Source organism: Gnatocerus cornutus, chromosome 10 (genome assembly GCF_029298725.1).
Source record: "Gnatocerus cornutus isolate USDA-ARS CGAHR chromosome 10, icGnaCorn1.1, whole genome shotgun sequence".
Classification (NCBI taxonomy): domain Eukaryota; kingdom Metazoa; phylum Arthropoda; class Insecta; order Coleoptera; family Tenebrionidae; genus Gnatocerus; species Gnatocerus cornutus.
The window spans coordinates 2,863,432-2,878,420 of record NC_142242.1 but is presented as its reverse complement, the minus strand read 5'-3'; the positions used below and the strand labels follow the sequence as shown (position 1 = coordinate 2,878,420).

At 34.6% G+C, this 14,989-nt stretch overlaps 1 protein-coding gene across 1 annotated transcript in view; it reads right to left on the bottom strand.

The window, feature by feature from the left end:
- The window catches only part of LOC148167138 (uncharacterized), a 53,239-nt gene extending 49,865 nt beyond the window's left edge, over positions 1–3,374 (bottom strand). The window contains exon 1 of the mRNA XM_088047717.1: positions 3,033–3,374. Coding sequence (XP_087903843.1) covers positions 3,033–3,193 — 161 coding nt within the window. The 5' untranslated portion in view covers positions 3,194–3,374. The remainder of the gene's footprint in view (positions 1–3,032) is intronic.
- Between the last annotated feature and the right edge of the window lie 11,615 nt (positions 3,375–14,989).

Here is a 14,989-nt window from a genome sequence, read left to right as displayed (position 1 = left end):
TTGAAAATTGTTGTCTATACGTAGTCCTAATTTGATAATTTTGTGGTTGGTGTCGAAAAATTTATAGCCCAAAGTGGTCTTTATTTACCTCGACAATTTCGTACAATTATCCTAACGCTTCTGTTCATTTCGGAATATTCGGAAATCCACTGTGTTTCTCGATTCAGTTTTAATTGAAGAATTTTACCTGAAAATTTAGCAGAAATATCTGAAATTCCCTTTACTCAAACAATATAGGTTCGGAACAAACAGAGACGGAATGAAATTGAACGATGGATTCAGGACGTGGTGAGAAGAAAAATTCTACATTTTATAACAGTCAGGGACACTCTTGCATGCCGATTTGAAAGTACTATACTATATATTCGAATAAATGATGAAATTCCTGACAGCAATTGATCAGCTATCGACAATGTTTTGTTGCCGATAACCGAGCTGTTGGTGGAGAAAGCTAACTCACGAACTCTGTTTTAACCCACATCTCCTAAGCATGACTGTTCGACCTGCCGGCCTGGTGAATAATTTGACGAATCGGCACTTCATAATTTAAAATCGATATTTCATCGCTAAATTATAAGATTAACTACGTATATACAGCGTCGGACAGCCTCGGGGTGCTGGCCTGATTACAAACAGAAAAAATTCAACAAACTCTCTAGTATTTGTACATTCACACCCACGAAAAATTATATAGTCATTCATGTGTCTACTTTGTTAACACAACTAATCTGTAAATGGTTTCATACTTACAATCTTCAGACATTTGTCTCTGTCTTTATTATTTATAATGCCACAGTTTAGTTGCCAAATTAGAACTTTCACATCAACACGATTACAAAGAAACAAATTTAATGTCTTTAAGACTGCTCGTGATTTTTAAAATCGTCGACGTCTCTCATAAACCAGTCGGCTTATAGCGACTTTTACAACGTTCCGTCGCTCGGATTTAAGTTATAAAAACATGAATTTCCGAATTTGAATATTTCACTACAGTCGTCCCTTTACACGGACATTATTAAGAATATTAAATAACTCCTTAAGTTCTAGACAGTTGAGGCAATGACACTAAAAAACATTTTACCAATGTATAATTAATTCATCGCAAAATGAAAAGCCTGAATTGTCGGACTGTTGGTTTAGTTAATATTTAATTAACGTGATGAAATATTTCGTATCAGTTTTAAACTGTTTGTTTAAAAGCTACAAAGAGCTACCGAATTCTTCAACTTTAGTTAGCGACATTTACGTATAATAATATCCTGTAATAAAGGTCAAGATTAAAAATTCACAACTATTGACAGAGTTTAATAAAATAGTATTATTTTAAAACTACAAATAAATTGATAATCTGAGAGGAGTAAATACATACATGTGACGATTCTTTGTTCCCAACGATCAAATTACATTGACAGAATTTCGGTACAAATAGAGGAAATAAATAATTTTAGTTATCAACAAAATTGTAGATTACAGGAGCACGTTATTGATTTCCGTATATAAAATTGATGAGAAAGAATTTTTAAATTGTATAATAAATTGCACTTTTTCCTGTTCTAAGCTTTTAGTACATTATTTAGTAGGAAAAGAATAAAAATCCGCCTGTGTGACTGAGGTCGAATATTTCGGATAATTACTATTGAGTACATTTTAATGATATGCAAAAAGTTGCCGAATCGTCAACTGAATTTTTGTTGTAATGAATGGAAGAACCATTATCTGTCAAGGTATTTTATGGTTGCTAATAAACCGATCGAAAATAACACAGAGATTATATTCATTTTTGTGACAAAAATCGCGGGAGTGGTCCTATAAAATGTCCATTAGTGACGGTATAAACATTCGGATTATCTAAAATGACTTCTCTTGATACGAGAACAACATTAAAATCGCCTAAATCAACAAACAATAACAGAGAATTGATCTTCTTATTACCATTCTTCCCGTTGCGTTCACCTATCGGTTAATAAGTTGAGTAACTGAAACCTGGTGATTTCAAAATACCACGGAAACTTTCATTAAAAAAATGTTGCGGTAAAACGGCGTCTAGAATTAGCGAAATGAATAATTTGCATGGAATAGGGTTGGGTTGAGTGGTGATTATAAGAAAAAGCCGGCAGCGAATTGGGTGTTCGGTATTTATTTAATGCAAAAATTGTAAAACTGCGGGGTTATAATCTCCCAAAATGATATATTTCCATAACGTATTTATGTAAATTTGAGGGTTAAATGTCAAATTTCATTTTAGGTTTTTGTGAATTAACAAAAATCTATGTTGATATTGATTGACTTGAGGCGTGGATGCAGACAGATGAAAAAATTTAAATAGCATTTAGTCTGAGAAATTGAATATAGATGTTAGCGTGTGATTTCTACGTTGAGAATCGAATCGAATAACCCACATCATCTGGATTAAATTTGGCTAAGTTTAAATGCGAAATTATGCAGAGTCGCGCCTGAGAACAAGAAAAACTTGAATGTCTAAGTGGATTTCGCGCTTTATTATTAAATGAGCACTTGACAAAACGTTTTTGTCGTTGTAGATGATAATGTTGTCGAGTAATGATATTTTTTTAGCGATGAGACAAAGACATTCAACGACACTGTGATATTCAACACTTTCGGTTTCACCGTGGCCACCAGCACAAAAAGCTACCTGGACCTTCTTCGAATTCATTACTATGGAGCTTTTTGGGTGTCGCCCGTAAAACACGTGTTGCAAGATGTCAAAACCTGCATTCTTTCAAGATGTTCTTTAGTTGGAGGATTTGCCGTTTTGTAAAAAGGCGATTTCCGCGACTGCCAGTCTGGAGCCTTCACACACCCCATTTGATTGACCGTTTCCCCTGATTGTTCTTTGCCTTGTGAATCGCAACTAGAAGGCACAACCAGAACAATAGAACTATTTCGCACCGGAGGAATATTAATTTATCTCGGTAAATTTGTACTCTTGAAATTAACAGCTAGTGGAGCCCGCGGCCGAATAACGGAGCCCATCCTATCCAAATTGATAATTTCGAAAACAATGGACTTACATGCTATCGCTGGTATTCCAATGAACGTGGAATGTCTTCGAGCAGGTGGACTGTGTACACAAGAAGATGGTCTCCATGCAGACAAGCAACACAACAGTGAGACAAGAAGTGGTTCTAAACCCCGGTAAGATCAAACTGCACTTCTTTATTAACACGGCCATTTCGAAAACCGATCACCAAAAAGCACTCGTCCACTAAACACCACGACCCTACCATCGAGGGACATTCGCCATCTTCAACAATCACCGGCCTCTCGCCACCAAAAACTCTCATTGTCCCGGCACATGTTCAAATCGCGACGTGGACGTTGCCGAAGAGCTCGCCGAACGTGATTTCCTCCAACAACGGACCGACGCGTTCTACTCTCTACTCTTTATTTCTCCACAAAGCTCTCTTTGCCGGAGCGGCATGGTGCGCTGAACGGCAACGCGGCAGTTGGTCGCTATTCGGACGTCGGCCCCAGGTCGTCGTTTCTCGTCTACGATCGTCGAATCAGCAGGTGAGGGCCCGGTGGCGGCGACGGTGGTCGCTGGCCTGCAGGTAGATGGTAGAGCACGGGAAGATTCGCTATTCGCTCAAGACTCGAACTCTGGAACTTGCCAGCCGCTGCAATCGCCGCTTCGATCAGAATGCGCGCTTGTTTATGGGGACGGCATATATGCCAAACGCCAAATATCTCGATAATAACTGACCACCATTAATTAGCCCCCAAGCGCGTCCGGAGACGCGAAACCATCGAACCGGCCATCTGGTGCCATTCAGCGCGATTTGCGATACCGAAAGCTGCCCGGAGGCTTCCCAACCCTCGCGTTCACAACCCTACAATTCATAAACGACCAATTAAACGGCATGCAATTAAAATAAATCGCACATATAACTGATAATAACCGATTTATTAAAATACCTTGTTAATAAACGATAAATTATAAATAAAAACTTCGCTGTAGAAAAATTTCACAAATGTATTAATTCCGTTTCGTTAATGCACGCTCGCTGTGTTTGTAGATCGCTGATCTACATTTATCTAAAACGTCAATCTAAAAAATGACAGACACTTCTTGTTGCAGTCTGACACAGGTACTCTCCTGCAGGGACGGCATCAGAGAAATTCAAAATGAGAATTTGACAAATTTTAAGAAATCTCAAACAGTTGAAATAATTTTTTCTGTGGTTGTCAATAAATTTAAAAATATGAGATTCATGAACAGTGTATGGACAAAATATTCTGTTATCGCTAAAATCACCCTCACTCACTCTTTCCCACTGTTGTCTTGCTCGGCCTAGATTGCCCTATCATAATTAGCTATTGATAAGGTTTTGATCGCGCTCTGATGTGCCCAGAACCGAATTAAGCAGAATATTATCTCCGAACTCTAGTTATTATACATCATTTTACGCAGAATTTTCCGCAGATTCCAAATCTGCGATTTAAATTCAGATCCGACAATAAATAACTGAGTTATGGCCTATCAAAATTTCGGATAGTTGATTTACATTTTTCCCAATTTTTCCTAATTTTTAAAGCTAAATATCTCGGAAACTATTTCAGATATTGAGATGCGGTTTGCGCCATCGTTTTTCTCGCGATTTTTTACATAATAAATAGTTTTTAGATTTTCCAAAAGTCGAAATTTGCAAATTTTCGCGAAAATTCATGATTAAAACTATACCAAATTTCTCATATCGATATCTCGCTTATTTTTTAGAGTAAACTTGAGTTATTATACATCAGTGAACGCAGAATTTTACGCAGATTCCAAATCTGGGATTTAAATTCAGATCCGACAACAAATAACGGAGTTATGGTCGATCAAAGTTTCGGATAGTTGATTTTCATTTTTTCTCATTTTTCCCAATTTTCAAAGTTAAATATCTCGGAAACTATTAGAGATACTGAGATGCGGTTTGCGCCATCGTTTTTCTCGGCTCATTTTACGTTAGAAAAAGTGATTAAAAGTCCAAAATTCGATGGTCGATTTTTCGCAAAAAAAAATTGCGACTCAAACGATGAAAATTTTTCATTTTTTTAATTCTTGGCCATAACTCGCAAACTATTTGTCCTATAGATCTCAAATTTGGCCAGTAGATAGATTTTAAGCTCCTCTTTCGACTGATGTATAATTCAAAGCTATTAAACGTCGTTTTCATTTTGAAAACATTGATTCAAAATCACCCTAAAATGACGTCTTCAAAACAGTTTTTGGCCAATGCCTCGTTTATTTATTAAGCAAACTCAACAAATTTGTGCTCATTTTAGGCAGAATGTCACGCTGAATCTAAAAACATAAGAATTTTTGAATTTTCGTCAACAAATAACTGAGTTATGGCCGTTTGAATTTTTGGGTTGTCGCCAGAGGGCCAAATGTTTGAAGGTTCGAAACAATTCGTGCTCAATATCTCGGAAACTATTTCAGATATTGAGATGCGGTTTGTGCCATCGTTTTTCTCGCGATTTTTTACATAATAAATCGTTTTTAGATTTTCCAAAAGTCGAAATTTGCAAATTTTCGCGAAAATTCATGATTAAAACTATACCAAATTTCTCATATCGATATCTCGCTTATTTTTTAGAGTAAACTTGAGTTATTATACATCAGTGAACGCAGAATTTTACGCAGATTCCAAATCTGGGATTTAAATTCAGATCCGACAACAAATAACGGAGTTATGGTCGATCAAAGTTTCGGATAGTTGATTTTCATTTTTTCTCATTTTTCCCAATTTTCAAAGTTAAATATCTCGGAAACTATTAGAGATACTGAGATGCGCTTTGCGCCATCGTTTTTCTCGGCTCATTTTACGTTAGAAAAAGTGATTAAAAGTCCAAAATTCGATAGTCGATTTTTCGCAAAAAAAAATTGCGACTCAAACGATGAAAATTTTTCATTTTTTTAATTCTTGGCCATAACTCGCAAACTATTTGTCCTATAGATCTCAAATTTGGCCAGTAGATAGATTTTAAGCTCCTCTTTCGACTGATGTATAATTCAAAGCTATTAAACGTCGTTTTCATTTTGAAAACATTGATTCAAAATCACCCTAAAATGACGTCTTCAAAACAGTTTTTGGCCAATGCCTCGTTTATTTATTAAGCAAACTCAACAAATTTGTGCTCATTTTACGCAGAATGTCACGCTGAATCTAAAAACATAAGAATTTTTGAATTTTCGTCAACAAATAACTGAGTTATGGCCGTTTGAATTTTTGGGTTGTCGCCAGAGGGCCAAATGTTTGAAGGTTCGAAACAATTCGTGCTCAATATCTCGGAAACTATTTCAGATATTGAGATGCGGTTTGCGCCATCGTTTTTCTCGCGATTTTTTACATAATAAATCGTTTTTAGATTTTCCAAAAGTCGAAATTTGCAAATTTTCGCGAAAATTCATGATTAAAACTATACCAAATTTCTCATATCGATATCTCGCTTATTTTTTAGAGTAAACTTGAGTTATTATACATCAGTGAACGCAGAATTTTACGCAGATTCCAAATCTGGGATTTAAATTCAGATCCGACAACAAATAACGGAGTTATGGTCGATCAAAGTTTCGGATAGTTGATTTTCATTTTTTCTCATTTTTCCCAATTTTCAAAGTTAAATATCTCGGAAACTATTAGAGATACTGAGATGCGCTTTGCGCCATCGTTTTTCTCGGCTCATTTTACGTTAGAAAAAGTGATTAAAAGTCCAAAATTCGATAGTCGATTTTTCGCAAAAAAAAATTGCGACTCAAACGATGAAAATTTTTCATTTTTTTAATTCTTGGCCATAACTCGCAAACTATTTGTCCTATAGATCTCAAATTTGGCCAGTAGATAGATTTTAAGCTCCTCTTTCGACTGATGTATAATTCAAAGCTATTAAACGTCGTTTTCATTTTGAAAACATTGATTCAAAATCACCCTAAAATGACGTCTTCAAAACAGTTTTTGGCCAATGCCTCGTTTATTTATTAAGCAAACTCAACAAATTTGTGCTCATTTTACGCAGAATGTCACGCTGAATCTAAAAACATAAGAATTTTTGAATTTTCGTCAACAAATAACTGAGTTATGGCCGTTTGAATTTTTGGGTTGTCGCCAGAGGGCCAAATTTTTGAAGGTTCGAAACAATTCGTGCTCAATATCTCGGAAACTATTTCAGATATTGAGATGCGGTTTGCGCCATCGTTTTTCTCGCGATTTTTTACATAATAAATCGTTTTTAGATTTTCCAAAAGTCGAAATTTGCAAATTTTCGCGAAAATTCATGATTAAAACTATACCAAATTTCTCATATCGATATCTCGCTTATTTTTTAGAGTAAACTTGAGTTATTATACATCAGTGAACGCAGAATTTTACGCAGATTCCAAATCTGGGATTTAAATTCAGATCCGACAACAAATAACGGAGTTATGGCCGATCAAAGTTTCGGATAGTTGATTTTCATTTTTTCTCATTTTTCCCAATTTTCAAAGTTAAATATCTCGGAAACTATTAGAGATACTGAGATGCGGTTTGCGCCATCGTTTTTCTCGGCTCATTTTACGTTAGAAAAAGTGATTAAAAGTCCAAAATTCGATGGTCGATTTTTCGCAAAAAAAAATTGCGACTCAAACGATGAAAATTTTTCATTTTTTTAATTCTTGGCCATAACTCGCAAACTATTTGTCCTATAGATCTCAAATTTGGCCAGTAGATAGATTTTAAGCTCCTCTTTCGACTGATGTATAATTCAAAGCTATTAAACGTCGTTTTCATTTTGAAAACATTGATTCAAAATCACCCTAAAATGACGTCTTCAAAACAGTTTTTGGCCAATGCCTCGTTTATTTATTAAGCAAACTCAACAAATTTGTGCTCATTTTACGCAGAATGTCACGCTGAATCTAAAAACATAAGAATTTTTGAATTTTCGTCAACAAATAACTGAGTTATGGCCGTTTGAATTTTTGGGTTGTCGCCAGAGGGCCAAATTTTTGAAGGTTCGAAACAATTCGTGCTCAATATCTCGGAAACTATTTCAGATATTGAGATGCGGTTTGCGCCATCGTTTTTCTCGCGATTTTTTACATAATAAATCGTTTTTAGATTTTCCAAAAGTCGAAATTTGCAAATTTTCGCGAAAATTCATGATTAAAACTATACCAAATTTCTCATATCGATATCTCGCTTATTTTTTAGAGTAAACTTGAGTTATTATACATCAGTGAACGCAGAATTTTACGCAGATTCCAAATCTGGGATTTAAATTCAGATCCGACAACAAATAACGGAGTTATGGTCGATCAAAGTTTCGGATAGTTGATTTTCATTTTTTCTCATTTTTCCCAATTTTCAAAGTTAAATATCTCGGAAACTATTAGAGATACTGAGATGCGCTTTGCGCCATCGTTTTTCTCGGCTCATTTTACGTTAGAAAAAGTGATTAAAAGTCCAAAATTCGATAGTCGATTTTTCGCAAAAAAAAATTGCGACTCAAACGATGAAAATTTTTCATTTTTTTAATTCTTGGCCATAACTCGCAAACTATTTGTCCTATAGATCTCAAATTTGGCCAGTAGATAGATTTTAAGCTCCTCTTTCGACTGATGTATAATTCAAAGCTATTAAACGTCGTTTTCATTTTGAAAACATTGATTCAAAATCACCCTAAAATGACGTCTTCAAAACAGTTTTTGGCCAATGCCTCGTTTATTTATTAAGCAAACTCAACAAATTTGTGCTCATTTTACGCAGAATGTCACGCTGAATCTAAAAACATAAGAATTTTTGAATTTTCGTCAACAAATAACTGAGTTATGGCCGTTTGAATTTTTGGGTTGTCGCCAGAGGGCCAAATTTTTGAAGGTTCGAAACAATTCGTGCTCAATATCTCGGAAACTATTTCAGATATTGAGATGCGGTTTGCGCCATCGTTTTTCTCGCGATTTTTTACATAATAAATCGTTTTTAGATTTTCCAAAAGTCGAAATTTGCAAATTTTCGCGAAAATTCATGATTAAAACTATACCAAATTTCTCATATCGATATCTCGCTTATTTTTTAGAGTAAACTTGAGTTATTATACATCAGTGAACGCAGAATTTTACGCAGATTCCAAATCTGGGATTTAAATTCAGATCCGACAACAAATAACGGAGTTATGGCCGATCAAAGTTTCGGATAGTTGATTTTCATTTTTTCTCATTTTTCCCAATTTTCAAAGTTAAATATCTCGGAAACTATTAGAGATACTGAGATGCGGTTTGCGCCATCGTTTTTCTCGGCTCATTTTACGTTAGAAAAAGTGATTAAAAGTCCAAAATTCGATGGTCGATTTTTCGCAAAAAAAAATTGCGACTCAAACGATGAAAATTTTTCATTTTTTTAATTCTTGGCCATAACTCGCAAACTATTTGTCCTATAGATCTCAAATTTGGCCAGTAGATAGATTTTAAGCTCCTCTTTCGACTGATGTATAATTCAAAGCTATTAAACGTCGTTTTCATTTTGAAAACATTGATTCAAAATCACCCTAAAATGACGTCTTCAAAACATTTTTTGGCCAATGCCTCGTTTATTTATTAAGCAAACTCAACAAATTTGTGCTCATTTTACGCAGAATGTCACGCTGAATCTAAAAACATAAGAATTTTTGAATTTTCGTCAACAAATAACTGAGTTATGGCCGTTTGAATTTTTGGGTTGTCGCCAGAGGGCCAAATTTTTGAAGGTTCGAAACAATTCGTGCTCAATATCTCGGAAACTATTTCAGATATTGAGATGCGGTTTGCGCCATCGTTTTTCTCGCGATTTTTTACATAATAAATCGTTTTTAGATTTTCCAAAAGTCGAAATTTGCAAATTTTCGCGAAAATTCATGATTAAAACTATACCAAATTTCTCATATCGATATCTCGCTTATTTTTTAGAGTAAACTTGAGTTATTATACATCAGTGAACGCAGAATTTTACGCAGATTCCAAATCTGGGATTTAAATTCAGATCCGACAACAAATAACGGAGTTATGGCCGATCAAAGTTTCGGATAGTTGATTTTCATTTTTTCTCATTTTTCCCAATTTTCAAAGTTAAATATCTCGGAAACTATTAGAGATACTGAGATGCGGTTTGCGCCATCGTTTTTCTCGGCTCATTTTACGTTAGAAAAAGTGACTAAAAGTCCAAAATTCGATAGTCGATTTTTCGCAAAAAAAAATTGCGACTCAAACGATGAAAATTTTTCATTTTTTTAATTCTTGGCCATAACTCGCAAACTATTTGTCCTATAGATCTCAAATTTGGCCAGTAGATAGATTTTAAGCTCCTCTTTCGACTGATGTATAATTCAAAGCTATTAAACGTCGTTTTCATTTTGAAAACATTGATTCAAAATCACCCTAAAATGACGTCTTCAAAACAGTTTTTGGCCAATGCCTCGTTTATTTATTAAGCAAACTCAACAAATTTGTGCTCATTTTACGCAGAATGTCACGCTGAATCTAAAAACATAAGAATTTTTGAATTTTCGTCAACAAATAACTGAGTTATGGCCGTTTGAATTTTTGGGTTGTCGCCAGAGGGCCAAATGTTTGAAGGTTCGAAACAATTCGTGCTCAATATGTCGGAAACTATTTCAGATATTGAGATGCGGTTTGCGCCATCGTTTTTCTCGCGATTTTTTACATAATAAATCGTTTTTAGATTTTCCAAAAGTCGAAATTTGCAAATTTTCGCGAAAATTCATGATTAAAACTATACCAAATTTCTCATATCGATATCTCGCTTATTTTTTAGAGTAAACTTGAGTTATTATACATCAGTGAACGCAGAATTTTACGCAGATTCCAAATCTGGGATTTAAATTCAGATCCGACAACAAATAACGGAGTTATGGCCGATCAAAGTTTCGGATAGTTGATTTTCATTTTTTCTCATTTTTCCCAATTTTCAAAGTTAAATATCTCGGAAACTATTAGAGATACTGAGATGCGGTTTGCGCCATCGTTTTTCTCGGCTCATTTTACGTTAGAAAAAGTGATTAAAAGTCCAAAATTCGATGGTCGATTTTTCGCAAAAAAAAATTGCGACTCAAACGATGAAAATTTTTCATTTTTTTAATTCTTGGCCATAACTCGCAAACTATTTGTCCTATAGATCTCAAATTTGGCCAGTAGATAGATTTTAAGCTCCTCTTTCGACTGATGTATAATTCAAAGCTATTAAACGTCGTTTTCATTTTGAAAACATTGATTCAAAATCACCCTAAAATGACGTCTTCAAAACAGTTTTTGGCCAATGCCTCGTTTATTTATTAAGCAAACTCAACAAATTTGTGCTCATTTTACGCAGAATGTCACGCTGAATCTAAAAACATAAGAATTTTTGAATTTTCGTCAACAAATAACTGAGTTATGGCCGTTTGAATTTTTGGGTTGTCGCCAGAGGGCCAAATTTTTGAAGGTTCGAAACAATTCGTGCTCAATATCTCGGAAACTATTTCAGATATTGAGATGCGGTTTGCGCCATCGTTTTTCTCGCGATTTTTTACATAATAAATCGTTTTTAGATTTTCCAAAAGTCGAAATTTGCAAATTTTCGCGAAAATTCATGATTAAAACTATACCAAATTTCTCATATCGATATCTCGCTTATTTTTTAGAGTAAACTTGAGTTATTATACATCAGTGAACGCAGAATTTTACGCAGATTCCAAATCTGGGATTTAAATTCAGATCCGACAACAAATAACGGAGTTATGGCCGATCAAAGTTTCGGATAGTTGATTTTCATTTTTTCTCATTTTTCCCAATTTTCAAAGTTAAATATCTCGGAAACTATTAGAGATACTGAGATGCGGTTTGCGCCATCGTTTTTCTCGGCTCATTTTACGTTAGAAAAAGTGACTAAAAGTCCAAAATTCGATAGTCGATTTTTCGCAAAAAAAAATTGCGACTCAAACGATGAAAATTTTTCATTTTTTTAATTCTTGGCCATAACTCGCAAACTATTTGTCCTATAGATCTCAAATTTGGCCAGTAGATAGATTTTAAGCTCCTCTTTCGACTGATGTATAATTCAAAGCTATTAAACGTCGTTTTCATTTTGAAAACATTGATTCAAAATCACCCTAAAATGACGTCTTCAAAACAGTTTTTGGCCAATGCCTCGTTTATTTATTAAGCAAACTCAACAAATTTGTGCTCATTTTACGCAGAATGTCACGCTGAATCTAAAAACATAAGAATTTTTGAATTTTCGTCAACAAATAACTGAGTTATGGCCGTTTGAATTTTTGGGTTGTCGCCAGAGGGCCAAATGTTTGAAGGTTCGAAACAATTCGTGCTCAATATGTCGGAAACTATTTCAGATATTGAGATGCGGTTTGCGCCATCGTTTTTCTCGCGATTTTTTACATAATAAATCGTTTTTAGATTTTCCAAAAGTCGAAATTTGCAAATTTTCGCGAAAATTCATGATTAAAACTATACCAAATTTCTCATATCGATATCTCGCTTATTTTTTAGAGTAAACTTGAGTTATTATACATCAGTGAACGCAGAATTTTACGCAGATTCCAAATCTGGGATTTAAATTCAGATCCGACAACAAATAACGGAGTTATGGCCGATCAAAGTTTCGGATAGTTGATTTTCATTTTTTCTCATTTTTCCCAATTTTCAAAGTTAAATATCTCGGAAACTATTAGAGATACTGAGATGCGGTTTGCGCCATCGTTTTTCTCGGCTCATTTTACGTTAGAAAAAGTGATTAAAAGTCCAAAATTCGATGGTCGATTTTTCGCAAAAAAAAATTGCGACTCAAACGATGAAAATTTTTCATTTTTTTAATTCTTGGCCATAACTCGCAAACTATTTGTCCTATAGATCTCAAATTTGGCCAGTAGATAGATTTTAAGCTCCTCTTTCGACTGATGTATAATTCAAAGCTATTAAACGTCGTTTTCATTTTGAAAACATTGATTCAAAATCACCCTAAAATGACGTCTTCAAAACAGTTTTTGGCCAATGCCTCGTTTATTTATTAAGCAAACTCAACAAATTTGTGCTCATTTTACGCAGAATGTCACGCTGAATCTAAAAACATAAGAATTTTTGAATTTTCGTCAAGAAATAACTGAGTTAAGGCCGTTTGAATTTTTGAGTTGTCGCCAAAGGGCCAAATTTTTGAAGGTTCGAAACAATTCGTGCTCAATATCTCGGAAACTATTTCAGATATTGAGATGCGGTTTGCGCCATTGTTTTTCTCGCGATTTTTTACATAAGACATAGTTCTTAGATTTACCAAAAGTGGAAAGTTGCAATTTTTCGCAAAAATTCATGACTAAAACTATGCTAAACTTCTGATATCGATATCCCGCTTATTTTTTGGAGGAACCTTAAGTTATTCATGAATCACCGTAACGGCATGCTTATTTTTGACCATTGTAATGTCTTCAGTGGTCCAGAAGAAACATGGCTTATTGCTTCTGGTCTTAAGAGTCATAATAACAATAACATCACATTCCGTAAACATGCGTCGTTGAGTAAAATTTAAAATTCAGAATCCTGTTATTTATATAGAAAAGAGAAGAACTGTAGTCATTTACCGGAAAACCACAGACCGATTTGCCATTGTTGGGGTTCATCATTGTTGAGAAACGTAAAAAATTGGACTTTACAGACCAACTTTCTTATCTTGAAAAATCGAAAATGTTTATCACATTCTACTCTTTTGTCGATTTGGTTTATCGCAATAAAGGATAATTCAGCGAAGCCCAAATTACGTTGAATCCATCGAGGTATGTATAGAATTTTCGAAAAACATAGCGTTCCACAAATTGTTCTTAATTTAGCCAGCGATGCGGTGCCACACACAGACCAGTAATGAACAAAAGCTTTGATAATCATGATGCATATCAGAAGCACCCTCATGTTAACTGAATTTCAAAATTACGTTTTCAAATCGTTTACAATAGCAGAAAAAATAAATCTGTCTGCCGTATCTTACAAGCTTCCAGATAGAGACTTGTTCCATAATAGCAAACGAGATGGATGAATACGACCAGCTGCGAAGTCGAAGAAGATATTAGAACTTGCGATTTCGTGTTTTTCACGATTTTAATCTGGTGTGAGCGTCAATAAAATCTCTGATTACGTTTCTTTAAATTTATGTGCTATTAGTCATTCGGGACTGTCGATGTCGAGACTTCTTTAAAGCGAATAACCCAGATTTTACGCCTTATTAGCTGTCTTCTATGCCGCATTTTAATTTAATGAGTCAACGGAATTTGCAACCTGCGGTTGCAGTTATAGAAGCGGAAGAGATTATTTTGACAATTACGATCTAAAAAGGAAAAGTGAATTTATGTATGAACGCACTGAAAACAAATTAAACGATTTGTTTGTGATAAGGGTCTCGTTGCCAAATGCTAAAATCTCACTGCTGAGCAAACTGTTCAACTTAACAAGCTATATTCAATAATGATGTTCACAATAACGTTGAAAATCTGTATCCAACTCCACGAAAATAAAAACTACCTCGTCAATTGTCAGTAACAAAGTCAAAGTAGCTCCAATTTAATTCCGTTTCCGGCGAATCGGTTACATCTCTTTTGTGAGTATTGATTTCGTCCCCTTTTTTGTACACATTTTTACTGTTTTGATTTCTTTAATATTCTATCATTTCTTTTGTGGCAATTCTATTGTTTGTAAATATTTTGTTTTACATTGTACTGCTCGGACGTTGATAAATTCTAATCCATTACCGCACATAATTGTAATGGCGTCGATGATTTTGTTACCCAAAAAAAATCTTTCTACCACTAATCAACCAAAAACGGGCCAAGAATAAACACGACAAAAATTAAATCATTTAATGGCCGGCCATTTAGCTCAAGGATAATTGAAGAGTGTGTTTACATGTATTTGACAGTAGTAGTTTACTGGAAAATACACAAGTATTTATTTTTTTTAGCCATGTAGAGTTGCGGA